Genomic DNA, 22,139 nt, shown 5'->3' with positions numbered 1-22,139 from the left:
TCCATTCCTGTGATAGTTTAAAGGCATATCTGTTCACCATGCACTTAGTTACAGTAATTAAGTGTTTCTTATGAGTTATGGTTTGTATATTATATTATAGTATTTGTTTATTTTCATTGTTCATTTTCATTAGGCTATTGATTGCATTGACATTATTGTTTATTATTGCTATTCTCCTTAATGTAGTCTTGCCATTTAAAAAAAAAAAAAAACTGTTCACTGTTAATTTAACTATCGTATTGTTTTATTTTTAAGTCGCTTTGGACAAAAGCGTCTGCCAAATCCCATAACCATAACCATAACATATAAAAGACAGTTTCAACAATTTACAAGTTGTGTATGAAAATATGAAACCACAATAATTGTAATACATTTACATTACATTTATTCATTTAGCAAACATGTTTATCCAAAGCAACTTACATGTCATGATATTATATGATGATATTACAAGGACCATCCTCCCCAGAGCAACTCAGGGTTAAGTGCCTTGCTCAAGGGCATAACAGTGCAACTTTTAAAGAAAAGAATAGAAGAAGGTTTTTTTTTTTCTTTCTCAGAATTTACTCTCTAGACTGATACTTTCAGGAGTAGGCTGTTCAATGGCATTGAATGTGATTCAGCCAATCATAATCCAATACTGGAACTATCCATTTTAGAAAAATGAATTATTATGCCGTAAAATTAATATGCATTTAGTTTGGATGTTTCACTGAATAAGAGAGGGGAGTCCCACATTTCTCAGAATTTACTCTCCAGGTTGATATTTTCAGCAGCAGGTTTTGACTTTTTAGTGGCCTTGAAAACACTGATAGGTCATGACTGCTGCAGCAGCAGCACAAATAATGGAGAGGCTGAAAAGAACATTCAGAGTCGTCACAGCATCAGGAATTGACACCTCCATGCCCAGAAACTTCACCACTGGGGGGTATAAGGTGGTGGCAATGGTTGTAGTGGTGAGAGGTGCACCTGTTCCTATTGGTACAGGAGACAGCAGTGGTTAACCCTTAAAGGTGTAGGTTTTTGAACGTTCTAAGTTCCGCAACAATTGAAGGTTCTAAAATTCTATGTTGAATTCAATGAACCCAGATATTCTTTAGAACGTTCATTTCTCAACATTCCTGTCACACCGGTGTGACGGTACTCCTTTAAGGGTTAATGTTCACTCAAGACATAACCATAGAATGTTATGCTTGAACATTGTGTGAGGTTATACCTTCGGGCTCAGGAGTGAGGCATTCATGAGGGCCCTCAGAGGGATCAGGGAAGCCATTGCAGCGGATGATGGTTGAGTAGCGCTTGGCAGACCCCTTTGGCAGGCGAGGCGGAGAGACATCAGAACGGTTGACATAGAACAGGCCAAACCTTTCCGCAAAACCAGGTGCCCATTCAAGGTTGTCCATTAGGGTCCAGGCTGTGTAACCACGGAGGTCAACACCATCAAGCAGGAATGCTGAAAATTTGACACAAGAACAGATATAAAAAATATGACCTTGCTTTAAACTCAGATGTCCAAATGCCAACAGATGCTAAATTGATCACACAGGGCATATATTGCCTGTTACTGTTCTGTGAGCTACTGCTACCAATGGCCTTGATAATATAACAGACTGTGCAGTGCTGTACCTTTCATGGCATTGTTGATGTAGTTTTCGTAATAATATATCCTGGGAGTATCATTCAGATCGATTGGGCGTCGTTCTGAGACCATTCTCTGTGACGTATATGGGGGGGTTTCCATAATCTTCCTTGATAAATTTAAGGATCTTTCTGAATCCAGTGTCTGGAGTCATCTTTAGCCACGGGGAGCCAGAGTCCAGCCAGGACCGATCAGCAACTGTACCCACCCCCCTGGAGGGAACAGATGGGGATGCTTGTAGCATAAACTTTCTTATGGACCCTTTCAAGAGAGTTCCGTTATCAGCATCATAGTTGGCCCCACAAGGCTTCCTTTTTAACATTCCATATGTTATCTTAATGCAGAGGAAGTAGATTGGGGCCCAAATAGAACGCTCAAGCATTGTTTTTGTTTTTATTGTTGAAAGGGTCTATAATTAGGTCAGGATTTGGCTTGGCAGCATTTTACTTGAACTATGACAAGCAAATTAACAATAGAATCTAAATGGTTGTTAGACCTCATTACAGATTGCAGTTAATGCTTATGGAAATGATTAGTTAAACCTAAATGAATGGAACCTCTCAAAAGTGAATTGTGTATATGAAGCACCAGTACCTACCTATCAGCATCATAGATTTGAAGGTTTTTATCAAAGGCCTTTGGGAAAGTCAGGACTGAGGTGTACTGGTTAAAGTCCAAAGAAGTCGTAAGTGCCATTTATTCTCTTTATCTCTTCAGGAGTGAATTCAGGAAGACTGCAAAGATAGACCTTACACTTACACTTACACTTATACTGAACAGATAGTGCTCTGCACATGGCCATACAGCACAACAAATAGAGCTGTGTCATACATCATTAACTATGCAGATAGAGAAGGAGGTCTCATACCGAGATTTGAGGAGTCCTGCAGCTAAGCTTCTTTCACGTATGGTGGTTTTCATCATTTCATTGTAATCACCTTTGAAGATGGCCATATAGAACTACGGAAGTCAAAGTGTTTAATATAGATCCTTTTTCTTTACAATGAAAATGTTAAGTATAACAGAGCTGAAAGAGAAATAACTCACATTGTCTGGTATTCTGTTAATGTAATGGTATCTTTATTATCTTAATTTTGTCTTTTCTATTCCTTTATGTGCATATTTTGCATTTTGGTTAAGAGTGCTTAGAATGTCACCTGAACGTATCGTCTGGCAGCATCAATGTCCTCCTGCTTGTAAGGGTTGCGAGGCTCTGCCCAGTCCGAGTTGATGGTAATGCCAATGATGCCACCCTGTGTAGGGCGATACTTGTTATTGTAGAGATGCCAGGCTTCAGCATGGGCCTTCAGAAGGTTATGGCCCACAATATATGGTAGAGTGCCTGGCCGAAGGCTTATGCCTGTATGATAACATAAGGGGAGTGCTGAATCTAGTTCTGCTAAAAACATTTTATAACTTCACATGACATTTCTACAAGTTCCTCAAGAATGCATAGAATCTAATCTGACAAAAATACTCGATTTACAAGTGTTGTTGGGTCGCCTTGGTGGTCAAGGGAAACACACACAAAGCAGTGATACAAGTAGGGGTGACAAAATTATTATTCTAAACCTACCAAAATCTCCATGCAAAAATATGTACAAATCAAACACTAAAAATAGGTAAAAAAAAAAAGGAATTAAGCAAACTTAAATAAACAACAAACAACAAGTGAGTCACACTGGACTTACATATAAGAACCGCAATAAAGTACACTGCTCACAGCCAGTCAGGGTATATTAGGGTACTCAAGTGGGGACACAAGGAACATGCCCCTCAGTGTGTCCCACACAAAGATATACAAAAATACAAGAAACATTTAACAAAGAATGAAAAGAAACGAAAGACAGTCATTTAACAAAGTCTATCTGTACTTATAGACTCCTGTTACTAAAATGAGGCTAAATTAAAGCAAATGAAGACAAGACATACAAAGAAACAATTAACATAACAGAAAATAATTAAATGTTACAACTGCAGTCATATTTAGGTAATACTTATTATTACAAAAAAAAAAACTGTTGAAGTCAAGCTCATACCAGGTGCATAGACTCTGTAGCCATGTCCTAGATTGGCTACAACATAGGGTTCATTCAGTGTGATCCAAAACTTCACTTTGTTTCCAAGGCTGTTGAACACCACATCAGCATAATCCCGGAACCGTTGAACAACACTGTCATTCTCCCAGCCACCCTCATCCTGCAGAGCTTGAGGAAGATCCCAGTGGTACAGGGTGACCTGAACATATGCACAGCAAAGTATCAACTCAGTATGTAAACCTTGCATGTTTTTCTTGTTAGCCATTTATTTTCCATCTATATTTATGATATGTCTGGCATCCACCAGACGGTGATAGTAGTCCAATCCTACCGTGTTGATGAAGCTGGTGGTCCCATCAGGTAGAATTCTGGGCCATGAGACAGAGAACCTGTAATGGTTGACCTTGAGTATCTTGAGCATGGCCAAATCCTCAGGGATTTTGTTGTAGCTGTCACAGGCAATGTCTCCATTTTCGTCATCTCCTACTCTTAAAGGTGTGTGGGAAAACTGGTCCCAGATGCTTAAACCTTTCCCATCTGCCCTCCAACCCCCTTCAATCTGGGAAGAAGGATAAATAATAATTCTGTGAAATCTATTAATTTTAAAGCACTTCATAAAAGTAGCTTAATTCAAATTACCTGAAATGCTGCTGTTGATGTGCTCCAGGCAAAATCCTCACGGAAATTACCATACAGGACATTATCACCACTTGGTTGTGGAAAGCCATTGTCTCTTATGATCTGGTAATAGTAATGTGCAGAATACTTTGGGGTCCTTGGGCGAGATGGGTTTTGAAAATCGACGTGATGAAGCCCAAATCCCACTCTGTAGCCGTTAAGCCATTCAAATGAGTCCATTAGTGAGGAGGCTATGAATCCCTTAACCCTTACTCCATCTAAGCTATATGCTAATGAGGAAACAGAAAGCCATAGATTTGAACTTATTCATAATATGATCATTCAGGCCATTTTAAACCACATTTCCTGACACAGAAAGATTGCAAACAACTTATGACTGAAAATTACAGATCAATGACAAAATTAGAATTCTCATAAAATCTGTAATTGTAAATCATTACCTTTAAGAGCTTCATCAATGTATGTCTTGTAGAAAAATATTCTGTCTGGGTCATCAACAGTTGTTCCAGAGTCTGTAGCTACTCCATTCTCTGTGATATAGATATCAGGATCTGCATACTCCTCCTTAATCCAATTTAAAAGTCTTCTCAAGCCCCATGGTACAGCTTTTAGATCTTCAATAGCTGTGTCAACTGAGTGATCAGCATTCTCTCTACCCAAATCTTGGTCTGTTTCATAGGATGGAGGCTTCAGTGATGTGGTCACATGATGTACCATCGTGGAAGTGTAGGCATTGATGGAAAAGAAATCAGCTGTTCCTTGGATACTAGCTTTCTCCTGGTCAGTGAAAGTTGACAGTCTGGACATTCCAAGTCTCTGAAGATCACTCTTGTTGCCAACTTGCCACTTCATGGCATCAGGGTAGTCGCCATTTTTGAAGATGGGGTGGGCAAACCAGCCCAGCTGGAACTGGAGGGCTCGGTCAGCAGCAGTTACCTGTAGAGGGTCATTGGGGTCTTTTGGCTCAACCCAATCTGCATTGAGGCTGATGGACACCAGTCCTCCTTGAGTTAACCTGTAGTTATCATCATAGGTGTGATATGCTTTAGCATGAGCATTAAGGAGATTGCGTGCAATTCTGTAAGTGGCATTTCCTGGATCTTTAACATTGGGAGGAAACTGGCCCAGTCCATAACCAAACCAAGCAATGGTATAAGGTTGGTTGAATGTGATCCAGAACTTGACTCTGTCACCAAAGGTGGAAAAGCAGAAGTCGCAAAAGTCATTGAAAATGTCAGTCATGTTGGCATTGTCCCACCCACCAGTGTCCTGTAGAGCCTGAGGAAGGTCCCAGTGGTAGAGAGTCACCATTGGGGTGATGTTATGGGCAAGGAGACCATTGATGAGTCTATTATAATAGTCTACTCCCTTCTGATTCATAGAAGGTCTTTGGCCATCCGGAAATATTCTTGACCAGGACAAGGAAAATCTGTAGGACTTCACTCTTAGAGACCTAAGCATGTAGAGATCCTCTTCCACCTTATTGTAGCTGTCACATGCAATATCACCGGTATCATTGTTTGGGGTGTTCCCAGGCTTCTGAGTGAATGTGTCCCACACACTTAGTCCTTTTCCATCTGTGTTCCACGCACCTTCAATCTGATAGGCTGAGGAGGAGACACCCCACTGGAATCCTTCAGGGAATGTTCCATAGTGGTAAAGTTTTTTTTCAAATCTGGTTTGATGTGAAAACTTCTCCCAAACAACTTGTTCCATAGTGGTAAAGTTTTTTTTCAAATCTGGTTTGATGTGAAAACTTCTCCCAAACAACTTTAGCTGTGGAGGGCACTTTGGATGGGGGCAAGGCTGTATTTTTTCTGGTGGTCTGTAACTTTGGAACATCTGAAACTGATCTAACCTTTTCAAAGCCATTCATTTCAATTACATGAGCATAGAAGTATGCAGATGCTTTGGGCGTTCTAGGTCTACTTGAGTCTTCAAAGTTGACATAATGCAAACCATATCTTTGGCTATAGCCTTGTGGACCCTCAAAACCATCCATTAGGGACTGAACTGTGTACTTCTTAATGTCCACCCCTTCAAGATTTATAGCTGTATGAAAATAATAAACAAGACTGATAATTAATTAATATGTATACACACAATACACTCAAATACACAATCTGTAATATGTCTGTGCTTATCAGGAAAGGCAACACATACTGTTTTCAAATTTTAGCAAGAAGAGAATATCCAGTAAAAAAAATGAGCAAACATATTTACCTTTTAGTACTTCATTGATGTAACCGTTTAAGAAGTTAATACGTTCTGTATCATTGAAGCTTTCACTGTTGTAGTACATTGGCATCCCATTTCCAGTAATGTGAATTGGCACTTTGCTGACTGATGTGTACTGTGCTGAGATGTAGTTGAGCAGACGGCGAAGTCCCCATGGCACTGGTTGAATCCAGTCGGAGTCTATGGTTGGCCAGCTGGGGTCAACATGAGACTGGAAGTCTCCAACACCATGAGGTTCTGGAACACACTGTCCGCTACTCTCATTTATAAGACGGGTGGTGTAGTGGTTCAGCCCAAAGAAATCTGCTGTTCCTTTGATCCGCTGTTTCTCAGATTCTGTGAATACAGGAAGTCTTGCTACCTCAGCGGGCTGACATTCCTGCTTCTTCTGTTCGATCTGAGTCTTTAGCTTCACTGGATAGTCTCCATCCACGAATATGGGGTGCGCAAACCAGCCCAGCATGAAGTCCAGGTAGCGTCCAGCTGCCTCAATGTCCTGAGGACTTGCAGTGTTCAGAGGCTCAGCCCAGTCTGAGTTCAGAGCTATGCCCACTCTCCCACCCTGCTGTTTCCTGTAGTTATCGTTGTAGACATGCCAGGCCTCAGCATGGGACTTCAGTATGTTATGGGTCACCTGAGAATCCGAGAGTCAATATTGATGCTTTGTTATTGTTTTGGTGTGCGACTAACATAGTTAAAAGAACTGGTGGAAAGAGTCGAAGATCAAAGTATGTCATATCACATCACTACTCAAATCATACTTGACATGCACACAACATAATTTGATCATATTTTGACATGTTCCTCTGTGTCTTGCAGAAAGCAGTGGCTGTTAAATGTTGACTGTTTGAAGTTTTACCTGATAGGATGATATTACTGGGTCCTTGACTCCCGGTGCATGCTCACCAGTGCCATAACCAGAGTGGCTCACGACCCACGGACTGCTGAAGGTGTTCCAGGTCTTCACTCTGTCTCCAAATCTGGAGAAGCAGAAGTCTGCAAAGTCTTTAAAAGCCTCCACAACAGTGAGATTCGTCCAGCCTCCATTGTCTTGTAAGGCCTGAGGAAGGTCCCAGTGATAAAGGGTGACAACGGGCTCTATGTTTGACTCAAGGAGCGTGTTGATGAGGTTGTCATAATAAAGGGCTCCTTTCTCTGACAGGCTCCCCCTGTGGCCAGTAGGGAAGATTCGGGCCCAAGATATGGAAAACTGAAAGGTGTCAGTGAGCAGACCTCTGAGCAGGTACACATCATAGTCCACCTTGTTGTAGCTGTCACAAGCCAGGTCAGCAGTCTGGTTATCAAACACATGACCCTGGTGTCCAAAACGGTCCCATATTGTTTCCCCCTTGCCATCTTCAGACCAGCCGCCCTCCACTTTGAAAGACTCACTGGAGACTGCCCACTGAAAGCCCTCAGGAAATGATCCAATCAGGAAGTCCTCACGCTCAGATAGGGACTGAGCACTGAATTTTGACAAAATCTTTCCATATGTGGACGTGAAAACATCTATCTCCCGATCACTGGAAGTATCTTTAGATGGAGACCTGTGTTGCAGTGTCATACTTGTATAATTTCGCAGATTTTAAACAGACATTAAATAGTGCTTTTGACTTTTATGAGAAGGTACACATTCTAAAGGAGGTATAATGAAATGCATACCTTGCTACATTGTTGTTCAGTGACCCATCTCCATACAGATCAACAATGTCACAGCCCACAAGTAGTTGTTCTATATTTGATTAAAATGGAAGCTAATTAGAGCATTACATGGAAAAACAGTTTGTGCTCTGTACCTATATTAAATAAGTTTGCAGTGACAAAAAAGATCTCCTTGTTTAAAATCAACAATACACATGCTGATGAGATCATACACCGTTGTAACATTACCCTGCAGTGATCTGGCAAGGAAAGAGATTGTGTCTGAGGCAAAGTGGTTCAATTTCAGTTGATACAAAAGAACAGGAACTGGTCCTTTATCAACCTAAAATAAGATGACCTTTTGTTAAAGGTTGAAGTTCAAACATTTTCAAGGAATTTACATACTTAGAATTATAATCTGATAAAGATGTGTGTGATCAATATCAGGGTTTGTGCATCAGCAAACTATATCAAGATCATAATAGCTTACCAAAAGTTTTCTCAGTTGTTCTGCAAGACTTGTTTGAAAGTGGCAATCAAGTGTCACTGATAGGAAGTCCATACATATCTGTAATTGCATGCATATAAAGTAAACCATTGTTAGTTGATAAAGAGAAATTATGTTTTGTATGAATATTATTTGTGTATAAAATAGATGAGCATTTTGTAATCTCAATATTTATGAAACCAGATAGACACACATAACACAAGATAAAGCATGTGCCTCACCTTGTCCTTGTTTATTGCCTTTATCTTATAAGCAAGAGGAACTTCACTGGCCTTCACCACCAAAGATACGCTGCAATCTGAAAGGCATCTTGTGATTAGATTACGCTATTTACATAAAATAACTTGTTTTCTACTGTCTGCATGTGAACTTTATTTCTGGAAAACGATGAATTAATTTTGTGGTTTTGACATTACTCTGGAGGAAAGTTACAGCTAAATACATGTACATGAATAAACACAAAGTTTCATCTGCAGGTTAAAATACATTGTAAATTTGTTCAGGGCCTCATTCAAAGACAAACACCTTTATGCAATGAACGTTCTTGTCCCATCCCTTGGGAAGTATTTGTAAACGTAACAGGCATTCATGATTATATTGCAGAATAGATGCCCTAGGGGCACCCAACTGAGACATCTTGTGGCCACTCTCTCCTTTTGTCCAGCACTATTTCTTGCATGCGTTTGCTTCCTATAGCACTTTTAATAAAATCATTGTATGTGCAAAAGTTATTAGTATGAGCTTAGGATATGTATGATTAATAATCAGGTTCAATAGCCAAATGAACAAAAGAAACATTAGCAATAACGTGAGATTGATCTGATGTATAATCTACCTTGAATATTATACGAATGTCAATACTTACCCCTGTTGGGTGATGGAATAGTTCATAAACCTTGATGTGAGTTCAGAAGACATTTTCAATAGAACATGAGTTTGGATCTGTGAGTCCTCCATTCTCACTCAGTTCATCTAGATGACTGAAGGTGATCCAGTACTTCACAGAGTCTCCGAACTCTGCAAACACAAATTCTGCATAACTCTCAAAGGCCTCTGGCAGTTCAGGACTGTCCCAGTCCCCAAGTGTGGCCCTGAGTCCCTCTGGAACAGCTGAGCGGTGTAAGACCACCAGGGGCTGCAGGCCTGATTCAGTCAGCTGCTCCAGAAGAGCCCTGTAGCACCTCACTGTGTCCCGATTGGGCCGACTGGAGTCTCCTGTGGGGAGGATGTGGGACCAGGAGAGGGGCACCTTGTAGTGCGTCACCCCCCGACTCTGCAGATACTGGAAGTGGTCTCTGAGCTTTGAGGGCAGTGCATGGCTGCAGTCAAATACATCTTCTCTTTCTGAAACCAATGACTGACTCATTGGACCTGCAAGATGCATAAAGTCATTCTGGTTTTGAGCCTTGCCACTGCCGGAACACAACCACAAAGTGAAGAGCCCTAACAGTGTCCTCATGTTAGCACTGTGTGAATAGTAACAACTTTGCCCCATCAGCACAGAATTTATACCGATGCATAACATTGTATGCACACCCCATGCTCTATGTTTCATAATCAGGGAGCCTTGCTAGTACCCTATCACGGCAGGTTTAGTGCTCTTAATGGTCTAGTAATCACTCCTGACTACAGCCTTTGATTATTTACTGCCTGGTCATTCTTGATGGATAAACTAAAGTCTGTTCAGAGTTCACGGTCACCTTTACGCAAAAACAGGTTTCCATGTTTAGGCATCCATAAACCCGGGTTTATGAACACAGAATATAATTTTTTTAAGTAAGGGCATATACATACAATTGAATATTGAAAACATCCCTGTCTGAACATGTCAAAGTAATTTGCAACAACAGGCAACAATTTGTTTTCTACTGATAAGTGAATACCAGTACAATAAGTTTCTTTTTTATAGCATATTGAGTATTCATACATTTTAAAATATAATGCTTTATTTGTTTAAGTGATCAGGATTCCCTTTGTAATGTTCTGTGCTGTTGGTTACATGCCAACATGTTTTTTACCATTCTCTTTGGGGCCACATAATTCAATTCTTAAATCATCATTCTTAAAAAAAGACATAAGCAAGTTCACATTCAAACCTTTAATGTCATATGTAAAACACATTTATTTTCACATACATATAACAAAGTAGAGACGCAACTTTAATAATAGATAGATTAATATGCTAAAAGCAGGTATAATATAGTTTTGCTGTGATCAGAACTCTGAGAACAACATTCAGAATCATAATTCTACCAACAGCAACATTTTATTTTACAAAACATTAGGTAACACGTGTACTGCAATGCACTGTAGAGAAGCAATGCCCATTGCTCTATTCACAAATTAGCCTAGCTAAATTCTACCTTTTACCTTTCCCTAACATTGTTTAGAGTTGGAAAAGCATAAAATGTGTTGTAGACCCATGCAAAAGGTCCACTTATGAGATTAAATTCATATGCTCCACTTATTATGATTAAAGGATTTTATTCAGATAACCAGTGATCTTTACAACATTCAATAATTCTCAATAAACTTAATAATTGAATTGCAATTAGATATTGCCATTAATATACGCATAAAGCTTAATTGAAATGGGCTAGTTTTTATTGACATAGACTAAACCAATCAATTAAAAATTGTAAACATAATCATACATGTATTTGTCAGATAAAACTAACAATCCGAACCTACTCTGCAGAGAATAATAATGACTAAGTACTTTAAATTAGGGCTGTCAAAATAACTGATTAATTTCGATTAATTAATTTGAGAAAAAATAACTGATTAAAAATAGCAGATTAATCAATTCCGTATGACCTTTGACCTCGAGCCGTTGTAGTCAGTAACCATTAGACTGTAAAAAGAAAGAGAGAGAAGAAAATGGGCTGCCTAGATCATTGATTGGAACATTTACTTTTAAAAAACGGTCTGATGGTGTTGCTTAAAATAAAGTCCTCTGCAATGTCTGCAGCAAGGAATTTGCATATCACCGGAGTTCATCAACTCTAAAGTCGCACATCAATGCAAAGAAATAGTGCTGACATTGAGGGGAGTGTTAATTTATTTTCATTGTGTCCCCTAGGTTATATCTGTGGCCTGAAATACCCTTTATATGAAAAAAAGTTCTTCCCGAAGCACTTTTGAATTGATTTCCTCAGCATATTAGGTCATATCATAGATTATTATGGCCATTATTAAAATAATAATAAAAGAGTTTTTGAACTTTAATGTCACTAATGCTGATTATTCAATGATTCATTTGAATTTAAATATTTAAAATACTTTCACAGCATTTTATATATGGGATTAATTTAGATTAATTAATCACAGAGTATGTAATTAATTAGATTAATATTTTTAATCGATTGACAGCCCTACTTTAAATACATATGTACAGCATACAGTATGCACTCAGAATCTTTTCTCCAGACCAATGTTTTCACCTGAAGGACGTTTTGATCTCTTGGTAGCCTTGACGCACATAAAGGATATCAGAGCTGCTGCTGCAGCCCCAATGATAGTGAAGCTGAAGAGGACGTTCAGAGCTACCTCTGCATCCGGGAGAGACACCTCCATGCCCAGAAACCTCACCACTGGAGAAGGGGAGATTGGTGGTGGTGTACTCGTTCCTGTAGGGGCAGGAAAACAATGGATCTTAACTGGAAGAAGGGGGATTATAGGTCATGTTTAACAGTCATACTCAAGGTACCATGAAAGGCCAGCATTTCTTTTTTTTAAGTATATGTTTTGGTATTTTTGCCTTAATTGTTACAGGACAGTGAGAGAGAGATGGGGTGGGATCGGAAAATGACCCGGGTCAGACTTGAACCCGTGTCCCCGTGGGCACTTGGACTCAAATGTAGGTAGGCTGCTGTAACCAGTTGAGCCACTGCACCACAGCACCCCCAAAAGGGCAGTATCACAATCTTAAGTTTTGGCATTTTGTTTTGTCCATATGTGCATTTTCCTGACTCCAAAATGAAGGCCTGAGTATATGTATGCCATTTTCTATCTAGCCTGCTCCAGCATATTGTCATACATGTCAGCCATTTGCTATTGTGGTTTTTGGTATTTCTTACCATCTGGTTCGGGGGCTAGGCAAGGGTGTGGGCCCTGTGATGGGTCTGGAAAGCCATTGCAGGTGATGATGGTCCCATAGTGCTTCACGGACTCCTTGGGCAGACGGGCCAATGAGGGATCAGAGCGGTTCACATAGAACAGACCAAACTTCTCTGAAAAGCCAGTGGCCCACTCCAGGTTGTCCATTAGAGACCAGGCAGTGTATCCTTGGATATCAACCTTGTCAATCAGATAAGCTGAAATAGAAATAACAGTTACTTTTAGAATGTGTCTCCTATTTGCTTTAAAGTTAAAAAAATAAATATAATGTTTAGAGTAATGCAGTTGTACTCTATTGAAGAGAAAATGATACACTCAAACATATCACAAACATAAAAAATACTTAATTCAGTGTCCCGCCGGCGGGACGGTTACCCCCCTCCCCCACCTCCCCCCAACATTCTAAATCAATTGTATGCACCATATTGCTATGTAGCATAGTAATGTTATACACCATTTCAAAGCTTTGACTCTTGGGAATCCAAAAATGACAACTTTTTTCATGTACAATCTGTATGCTTTACATTCTCAGATTAATCTTATTATGTCTCAATTAAATTTGATCCAAGGCACAGTGCAATTTCAGGCAAAAACTTGAAATTATTTTTGAGATTTAAAGAGTTAATATAAATATATACCAACCTTTCAGCGCCTGATTGATATAATTCTCATAGTAGTGAATTCTGTGGATATCGTTAAGGTTCACAGGGCCCCGTTCGGAGATGCCATTCTCTGTGATGATAATAGTTGGGTTCCCATACTCCTCCTTGATAAAGTTCAATATTTTTCTGAATCCAGGTGGAGTAACTTTCAGCCAGGTGGAGCCAGAGTCTAACCAAGTACGGTCAGCAATTGTCCCTGCCCCTCTAGAGAAGGATTCAGATTCACAGTGTGAATGTCCTTTGACTCTCCATAAACTAGACATTGAATAATAAAACCATACTACCTGAGTGTTGAGTGTTGGAGGCTCACCTATCTGCATCGTAGTGCTGAAGACCTTTGTAGTCCACTTTAAAAGCCAGGACAGTTGTGTAATGGTTGAATCCAAAATAATCATAGGTACCTTTGACTCTGTTGACTTCAGCAGGTGTAAATTCTGGAAGCCTATAAAATGACATGTTTGAGCAACAGTAATTAATGTAGACCTATGTATTTAGTGTTTGCCCTGTAATAAAAGCCTAATCTCCAGTGTTTTAGTAGGATCGATGGAAAGGGACAAACCGTGATTTTGGTAATCCAGCAGCTAAACTCCTCTCTCGAATTATAGTTTTCATGACATCACTATAGTCTCCATTAAACACAGGATGAGCAAACCAGCCAATATAAAACTTAAAAGTGGGAAAAGAAACAGTATTAAGCACATTTCCGTAACCAATGAGAGTGTATTCTATCTCTGTTTTAAGATTGCTTTTGTATTGACTTTACAAATGACAGACAAACTCACCTGGACCACACGTCTGGCAGCATCAATGTCCTCCTGCTTGTAAGGGTTGCGAGGCTCTGCCCAGTCTGAGTTGATGGTAATGGAGATGATGCCACCCTGTGTAATGCGATACTTGTCATTGTAGAGATGCCAGGCTTCAGCATGGGCCTTCAGGAGGTTATGGCCCACAATATATGGGAGAGTGCCAGGTCTGAAGCTTATGCCTATAAAGAGAAATGACTTCAATGCTGGTTCTATTTATAAACATATTTGTATGTGTATACATTTGTGTATTTGTATATGTGTATATGTGTATAGTATCATACCAGGAGCAGCACTCCCATATCCATGCCCAATCATGGCCACATTGTACGGCTCATTAATGGTGATCCAGAATTTCACTTTGTCTCCTAAGCTGTCAAAAATGACATCAGCATATTCTTTGAACCGTTGCACTATTGTGTCGTTCTCCCAGCCGCCTTTCTCCTGCAGGGCTTGTGGTAGATCCCAGTGGTACAGCGTTACCTGTGGCATTAACAGAATATACTCAGTGCAGATATTATTTCTGTTACAGAGTTCTGCTCTATCAGAATGGCCACAGCCATAGGCCTCTAAATGAGTGTTTATCCTATTTGCATGTTACAATTACACAGAATGAGTGGACAAAAATGGCTAGAAGCATCCTATTATTTTAGTACCCTCACTATTCTTGAGATGAAAAATAAATAAATAAAGTAAATAAATAAAGATGTTTGACCTGAGGCTTAATGTTGGCAGCCAGCAGAGCGTCCACCAGACGGTGATAGTAGTCCAGTCCTGGCTTGTTGATGAAGCTGGTGGTCCCATCTGGCAGAATCCTGGACCATGAGATGGAGAACCTGTAATGGTTGACTTTCAGTTTTTTAAGCATGTCCACGTCCTCTGCGACCTTGTTGTAGCTGTCACAGGCAATGTCTCCAGTGTCGTCATCCCACACCCTTAGTGGTGTATGAGCAAACTTGTCCCAGATACTTAGACCCTTCCCATCAGACCTCCAGCCACCTTCAATCTACCAAATAAAGAGACAGTGATTTGTACGTGTAAGTGCATGATCCTGTTGGACCTGGTCTTAGTTCATGTTGTCAAAAGGATATCAGTCTATAGTATTACTAATGAGGTAGTGTGAAAATATATACTGTATATTTCTAATGTAGTTTCACTAAGGAGTCTATTTATCTTTGTAATGTTATTTTGTATGATGTTATGCTATGTGTTATTTCACTTTTTCACCTGATATGATGCTGTTGCCGTACTCCAGCGAAAGCCTTCTGGGAAATGACCATAGATCAGTTTCTCCTCATCTGGTAGTGGAAAGCCATTATTTTTGATGATTTGGTAATAGTAGTGAGCAGATTGCTTTGGTGTCCTTGGATGGGAGGGGTGTTCAAAGTCAACATGGTGAAGTCCAAATCCCACCTTATAGCCATTTAGCCACTCAAAAGAATCCATGAGCGCAGAAGCCTGGTATCCTTTAACTTTCACTCCGTCCAGGTTGTGTGCTGAAACATGAACCACATCATCAGTATACATTCACACTGTGCAACTGACTGAACTGAAGACAAAAAAGTGAATAGTTCTACCTTTTAGGGCTTCATCTATATATGTTTTGTAGAAAAATATTCTGTCTGTGTCATCAGCTGTGGTTTCAGAGTTTGTAGCCACTCCATTTTCAGTGATGTAAATATCAGGGTCACCATACTCCTCCTTTATCCAGTTGAGAAGTCTTCTTAGTCCAAATGCTACGGCTTTCTGGTCATTCAGAGCAGTGGGATGAGAGTCCGCCTCTTCTTCCCAACCCAGGTCTTGGTCAGTTTCATATGATGGAGAAGACAGCCCAGTTGTCACATGATGAACCACTTTTGTAGTATAAGCATTGATGCTGAAAAAATCAGCAGTCCCTTGTATATATGCTTTGTCTTCATCAGTGAATGTTGGTAGTCTGGACACTTCTAGACCCTGAAGGTCACTCTTGTTGCCAACTTGCCACTTCATGGCATCAGGGTAGTCGCCGTTTTTGAAGATGGGGTGGGCAAACCAGCCCAGCTGGAACTGGAGGGCTCGGTCAGCAGCAGTTACCTGTCGAGGGTCGTTGGGGTCTTTTGGCTCAACCCAATCTGCATTGAGGCTGATGGACACTAGTCCTCCTTGAGTTGATCTGTAGTTATCATCATAGGTGTGATATGCTTTAGCATGAGCTTTGAGGAGTTTGTGTGCTATTCTGTAAGTGGCATTTCCTGGATCTTTAACATTGGGAGGAAACTGGCCCAGTCCATAACCAGACCAAGCAATTGTATAAGGTTGGTTGAATGTGATCCAGAACTTGACTCTGTCACCAAAGGTGGAAAAGCAGAAGTCGCAAAAGTCATTGAAGATGTCAATCATATTGACATTGTCCCACCCACCAGTGTCCTGTAGAGCCTGAGGAAGGTCCCAGTGGTAGAGAGTCACCATTGGGGTGATGTTTTGGGCAAGGAGACCATTGATGAGTCTATTATAATAGTCTACTCCCTTCTGATTCATAGAAGGTCTTTGGCCATCCGGAAATATTCTTGACCAGGACAAGGAAAATCTGTAGGACTTCACTCTTAGAGACCTAAGCATGTAGAGATCCTCTTCCACCTTATTGTAGCTGTCACATGCAATATCACCGGTATCATTGTTTGGGGTGTTCCCAGGCTTCTGAGTGAATGTGTCCCACACACTTGGTCCTTTTCCATCTGTGTTCCACGCACCTTCAATCTGATAGGCTGAGGAGGAGACACCCCACTGGAATCCTTCAGGGAATGTTCCATAGTGGTAAAGCTTCCTCTGGAATTTTGTATGATGTGAAAATTTTTCCCAAATCACTTTGGATGTGGACGGGACCTCTGATGGAGACAGGACTTGCCGCTTTGTTGTTATTGAATTTGGAACATATGAGACTGATCTTGACTGAAGATTTTCAAAGCCATTCATTTGAACTACATGAGAGTAGAAGTATGCAGATGCTTTTGGAGTACGAGGTCTGTTGGTGTCTTCTAAGTCAACATAATGCAAGCCAAATCTTTGGCTATAGCCTTGTGGACCCTCAAAACCATCCATTAGTGACTGGACAGTGTACATCTGCACATCAATGCCATCAACAATGATTGCTGAATAGAGGGGGAAAAATATTTTAGCAATCAGTTAAAAAACAGTATTTTACTTTTGCGGTTGTCTTAATGTAATATCTACAAGTTTGGAATGGAGAAAACAGATCTATCTATCTTCTACTTACCTTTCATTGCCTCATTTATGTAACTCCTCAGGAAGTTAATGCGTTCTGTGTCGTTGAAGCTTTCACTGTTGTAGTACATTGGCATCCCATTTCCAGTGATGTGAATTGGCACTTTGCTGACTGATGTGTACTGTGCTGAGATGTAGTTGAGCAGACGGCGAAGTCCCCATGGCACTGGTTGAATCCAGTCGGAGTCTATGGCTGGCCAGCTGGGGTCAACATGAGACTGGAAGTCTCCAACACCATGAGGTCCTGGAACACACTGTCCGCTACTCTCATTTATAAGACGGGTGGTGTAGTGGTTCAGACCAAAGAAATCTGCTGTTCCTTGGATCCGCTGTTTCTCAGCTTGTGTGAACACAGGAAGTCTTGCTACCTCAGCGGGCTGACATTCCTGTTTCTTCTGTTCGATCTGAGTCTTTAGCTTCACTGGATAGTCTCCATCCACGAATATGGGGTGCGCAAACCAGCCCAGCATGAAGTCCAGGTAGCGCTCAGCTGCCTCAATGTCCTGAGGACTTGCAGCGTTCAGAGGCTCAGCCCAGTCTGAGTTCAGAGCTATGCCCACTCTCCCACCCTGCTGTTTCCTGTAGTTATCGTTGTAGACATGCCAGGCCTCAGCATGGGACTTCAGTATGTTATGGGTCACCTGAGAATCCGAGAGTCAATATTTATGCTTTGTTATTGTGACTACACAGTTGTAAGAACTGAAAAAAGTCAAAGATCAAAGAATGTCATATCACATCAGCACTGAAATCATAGTTGATATGCATACAACTTAATTTCATTGTATTTGGACATGTTGCTCTGTATCTTACAAGAAGCAATGGCTGTTAAATGTTGACTGTTTGAAGTTTTACCTGATAGGATGATATTACTGGGTCCTTGACTCCCGGTGCATGCTCACCAGTGCCATAACCAGAGTGGCTCACGACCCACGGACTGCTGAAGGTGTTCCAGGTCTTCACTCTGTCTCCAAATCTGGAGAAGCAGAAGTCTGCAAAGTCTTTAAAAGCCTCCACAACGGTGAGATTCGTCCAGCCTCCATTGTCTTGTAAGGCCTGAGGAAGGTCCCAGTGATAAAGGGTGACAACGGGCTCTATGTTTGACTCAAGGAGCGTGTTGATGAGGTTGTCATAATAAAGGGCTCCTTTCTTTGACAGGCTCCACCTGTGGCCAGTAGGGAAGATTCGGGCCCAAGATATGGAAAACTGAAAGGTGTCGGTGAGCAGACCTCTGAGCAGGTACACATCATAGTCCACCTTGTTGTAGCTGTCACAAGCCAGGTCAGCAGTCTGGTTATCAAACACATGACCCTGGTGTCCAAAACGGTCCCATATTGTTTCCCCCTTGCCATCTTCAGACCAGCCGCCCTCCACTTTGAAAGACTCACTGGAGACGGCCCACTGAAAGCCCTCAGGAAATGATCCAATCAGGAAGTTATCACGCTCAGATGGGGACTGAGAGCTAAAATTCCGCCAGACGTTCTCATATATGGATGATGAAGTGTTCCTCTCAGGCTCATCACTTGTTAAAGCTTCCTCGCGACTAAATGCCAATAGAATGAGAAGTCATGAATAAACGATCACAAATCATAATGTGAGTACACTGGATAACCACATTGATACACAATAATAAATATTTAGTTGGTATATACTGTACAGTTAGGAACAAAATTATTCATACCCCTGGCAAATGTTGATTTTCTCTTGACCAATATGTTTGTTCTGACTGAAAATGATACTGCCACATGGCTAAAGGTTGTAAGACGACATGGTAGAAGCATTTCCATCTTTTTACATTTTTTTATGAAAAATGTCCAAAAATGTCCAAAATTATTCATACCCTTTTTAAATAATAAATGGAAATAGTTATTTGCATTCTAAGCTCTCAAAATGGTTCTTATAATACCTACCAAGCGTCTCCACAATGATTCTATACCGCACCTTTTTAGGAGCAATCCAGGCTTTGAGGCCATCACTCTGGCCTTGTGCTCATCTTTTTTGACGGACTGAGGTCTAGACTCTGGCTGGGCCTACCTCAAAACCCGGATTGCTGCTAAAAATGTGCGGTCTGCATTAAATTAATATTTGCCAGGGGTATGAATAATTTTGTTCCTGACTGTGTATATCTTATATATAGCTCTTCGCACCTCATTGGCTTTTCCTCTTCTAACATTCCAAATAAGTTAGTGATGTCAAATCCCCGGATTGGTAAATCTCTGCTGTTTAAAACTTAACATATACAAGCATATTTAGATTGTTAAAGTATTACAGCAGTTCATGCAGTCACTATGATAGATCATAAAATCAAATCAAATTTGCCAAGAAGAAACATTATACTTTATCGCTATCTGTTATCTCAGTCTCAATCTGTATGATTGTGATCATGTATCACATAACTATTATGAAGCAATACAATGAACAGCGTGAACATTCAACAATCTGAGATATATCTGAAACATACAGTATATCTGTAACCAATAAACATTGCATAGAACAGCAAAAATAATTTGTTTCTGTTATAAATATTATGATCATTGTACAGAATATGGAATGTCTTTGTTAATGAAATTTCATGTCCTTGTCACTATCATCTCTGTTCAGTCACTGTACTCGGCCCCTCGGTTATCTTTTGTTTTCCGTATGTTATCTTGGTGACCTCTCTACTCTATACAGCTGAACAGGGAGGGTGGATAAGCTACATACCTCCCAACACACTGGTCAGGGGCTGGAGTGTTTCCTCTTTTGAGCACTGCCTGATATTCAGGTCGTAGATTAAGACTGGCTGGCCAGTGACCATCTGAAATAATATTATCCAATGTTGCTTGTTTTCATTATGAATAAATATAATATGTGGTAACAGTCAAAACCTACATATGGTCAAATTAGGAGATACAATAGTAAATTACCTGTATATCTGTCAGCTCTTGTAACAGACTTGATTTAGTGGTACAGTCATATTTAGCGCATACCGATAGAAAATCCATAAAAACCTGAGTAAAACATATTCAAGGGCAGTGTTCATAAGGTTCAGAACTGATCTACAATTTATTTGAATGTTTTAGAGACATCTTATTTATTACCCATGGACCATGTCATTGTTATCCCATTAAAAAAAACTAGTGTAGTTCCAAAAATGAGATATTTGACAAATCTCTAAAGATCATTAACCATACCATGGACAAAGTGTCACGTTGGAAAACAGCACCAAAATCACTGGCCTTTAACCCCAGGGATACTTGACCACCTGATGAAGGTAAATCATGATTAAATTAAATTTAGGTGAGAATGACACTTGAATATAACTTGACACTTGAATGACAAAAAAATGAATGTAACAATAAAGATAAATAAGTTACATACATCTTGAATTATACATGAAAGTCAATAAATCAAGCAATATACTGTAAGTCTACATGCAGGGCAATTTCAGTTCCAGAACTTCCTTATAACTTTACAATGAATTTTGCAGATACTTGTTCATTCTATTGAATTAATGTTGAATTACACTACAAAAGTACATAAATGAAGTAGATTCTCTGTCAACTAACACAGCATTAATTTGGAGACAATATTGGACATATTGATATGGTAAATCTACTTTGGAGTTGAGTTAAGAGGGAGCAAAGAGATTAGAATTGATTGTATTGTTTACCTTTGTCACTAATCATATTGTGGTAGAGCTGGTACACTCTGGTGTGAGCTTGGAGAACATTTTGGACAGATGGTGCATCAACAAGTTTTGCATCCCCCTTCACTTCATCGAGTTGGCTGAAGGTGATCCAGTACTTCACCAAGTCTCCAAACTCTGCAAACACAAATTCTGCATAACGCTCAAAGGACTCTGGCAGTTCAGGACTGTCCCAGTCCCCAAGTGTGGCCCTGAGTCCCTCTGGAACAGCTGAGCGGTGTAAGACCACCAGGGGCTGCAGGCCTGATTCAGTCAGTTGCTCCAGAAGGGCCCTGTAGCACCTCACTGTGTCCCGATGGGGGCGACTGGAGTCTCCTGTGGGGAGGATGTGGGACCAGGAGAGGGGCACCTTGTAGTGTGTCACCCCCCGACTCTGCAGATACTGGAAGTGGTCTCTAAGCTTTGAGGGCAGTGCATGGCTGCAGTCAAAGACGATGTCTCTTTCTGAAGCACCAGAAACCCAGGACTGACTGGTAGCATGATTTCTGCTGAAGTCCTTCAAAAGATTGTTTGTTAAGGGCCCTGCTAGAAGCATGAACTCATTTTGGTTTTCAGTCTTACTGCTGGAAGCAAAAAAACTCAGTACACACAAAAAGAGTATCCTTAGTAGCTTCTCCATCTTCATACAGCAAGAATGAACACATACTTTTCGAACACAATTTATAGCCATCGTTTGTAGACACATCATATAATCATGCAATATAACTTGCGGTCACAAAGTAGTTTTTACTGCCTCTTACTCAGACTCTGACCTCTGTTGAAGATCCTAATGCAGGGAGATAATTTTATCAGCATATCAGTGAATCGAGTTCAGGCTAGCTCACAGACAGCATGACCAAGGTGCAAAACGTGATGTAAACAGAAAATAATCTACAAGTGACCACTCTTAAAAAAAATCAATACCT

The 22,139-nt window shown here is 40.4% G+C and overlaps 1 protein-coding gene and 1 pseudogene across 1 annotated transcript; both read right to left on the bottom strand.

Moving 5' to 3' along the window:
• Positions 1 to 325: 325 nt before the first annotated feature.
• Positions 326 to 10,245, bottom strand: LOC121696952 (annotated as a pseudogene).
• A 1,775-nt stretch (positions 10,246 to 12,020) lies between these two features.
• Positions 12,021 to 21,824, bottom strand: LOC121700418 (lactase-phlorizin hydrolase-like). Its single transcript, XM_042083355.1, has 17 exons — positions 21,199 to 21,824; positions 20,720 to 20,790; positions 20,453 to 20,536; positions 20,250 to 20,343; positions 19,685 to 19,775; positions 18,402 to 19,089; positions 17,542 to 18,190; positions 15,866 to 17,416; positions 15,516 to 15,784; positions 15,004 to 15,294; positions 14,573 to 14,771; positions 14,268 to 14,470; positions 14,045 to 14,151; positions 13,796 to 13,927; positions 13,466 to 13,689; positions 12,784 to 13,020; positions 12,021 to 12,333 (listed from the first exon to the last, which is right to left on the bottom strand). Exons 1-17 carry the CDS (start codon positions 21,767 to 21,769, stop codon positions 12,116 to 12,118), a joined length of 5,679 nt encoding a protein of 1,892 aa, XP_041939289.1. The 5' UTR covers positions 21,770 to 21,824; the 3' UTR covers positions 12,021 to 12,115.
• Between the last annotated feature and the right edge of the window lie 315 nt (positions 21,825 to 22,139).

Source organism: Alosa sapidissima, chromosome 2 (genome assembly GCF_018492685.1).
Source record: "Alosa sapidissima isolate fAloSap1 chromosome 2, fAloSap1.pri, whole genome shotgun sequence".
NCBI lineage: Eukaryota > Metazoa > Chordata > Actinopteri > Clupeiformes > Clupeidae > Alosa > Alosa sapidissima.
Note: the sequence above shows the minus strand (reverse complement) of the source record. Positions and strands in the feature narration are given on the sequence as shown.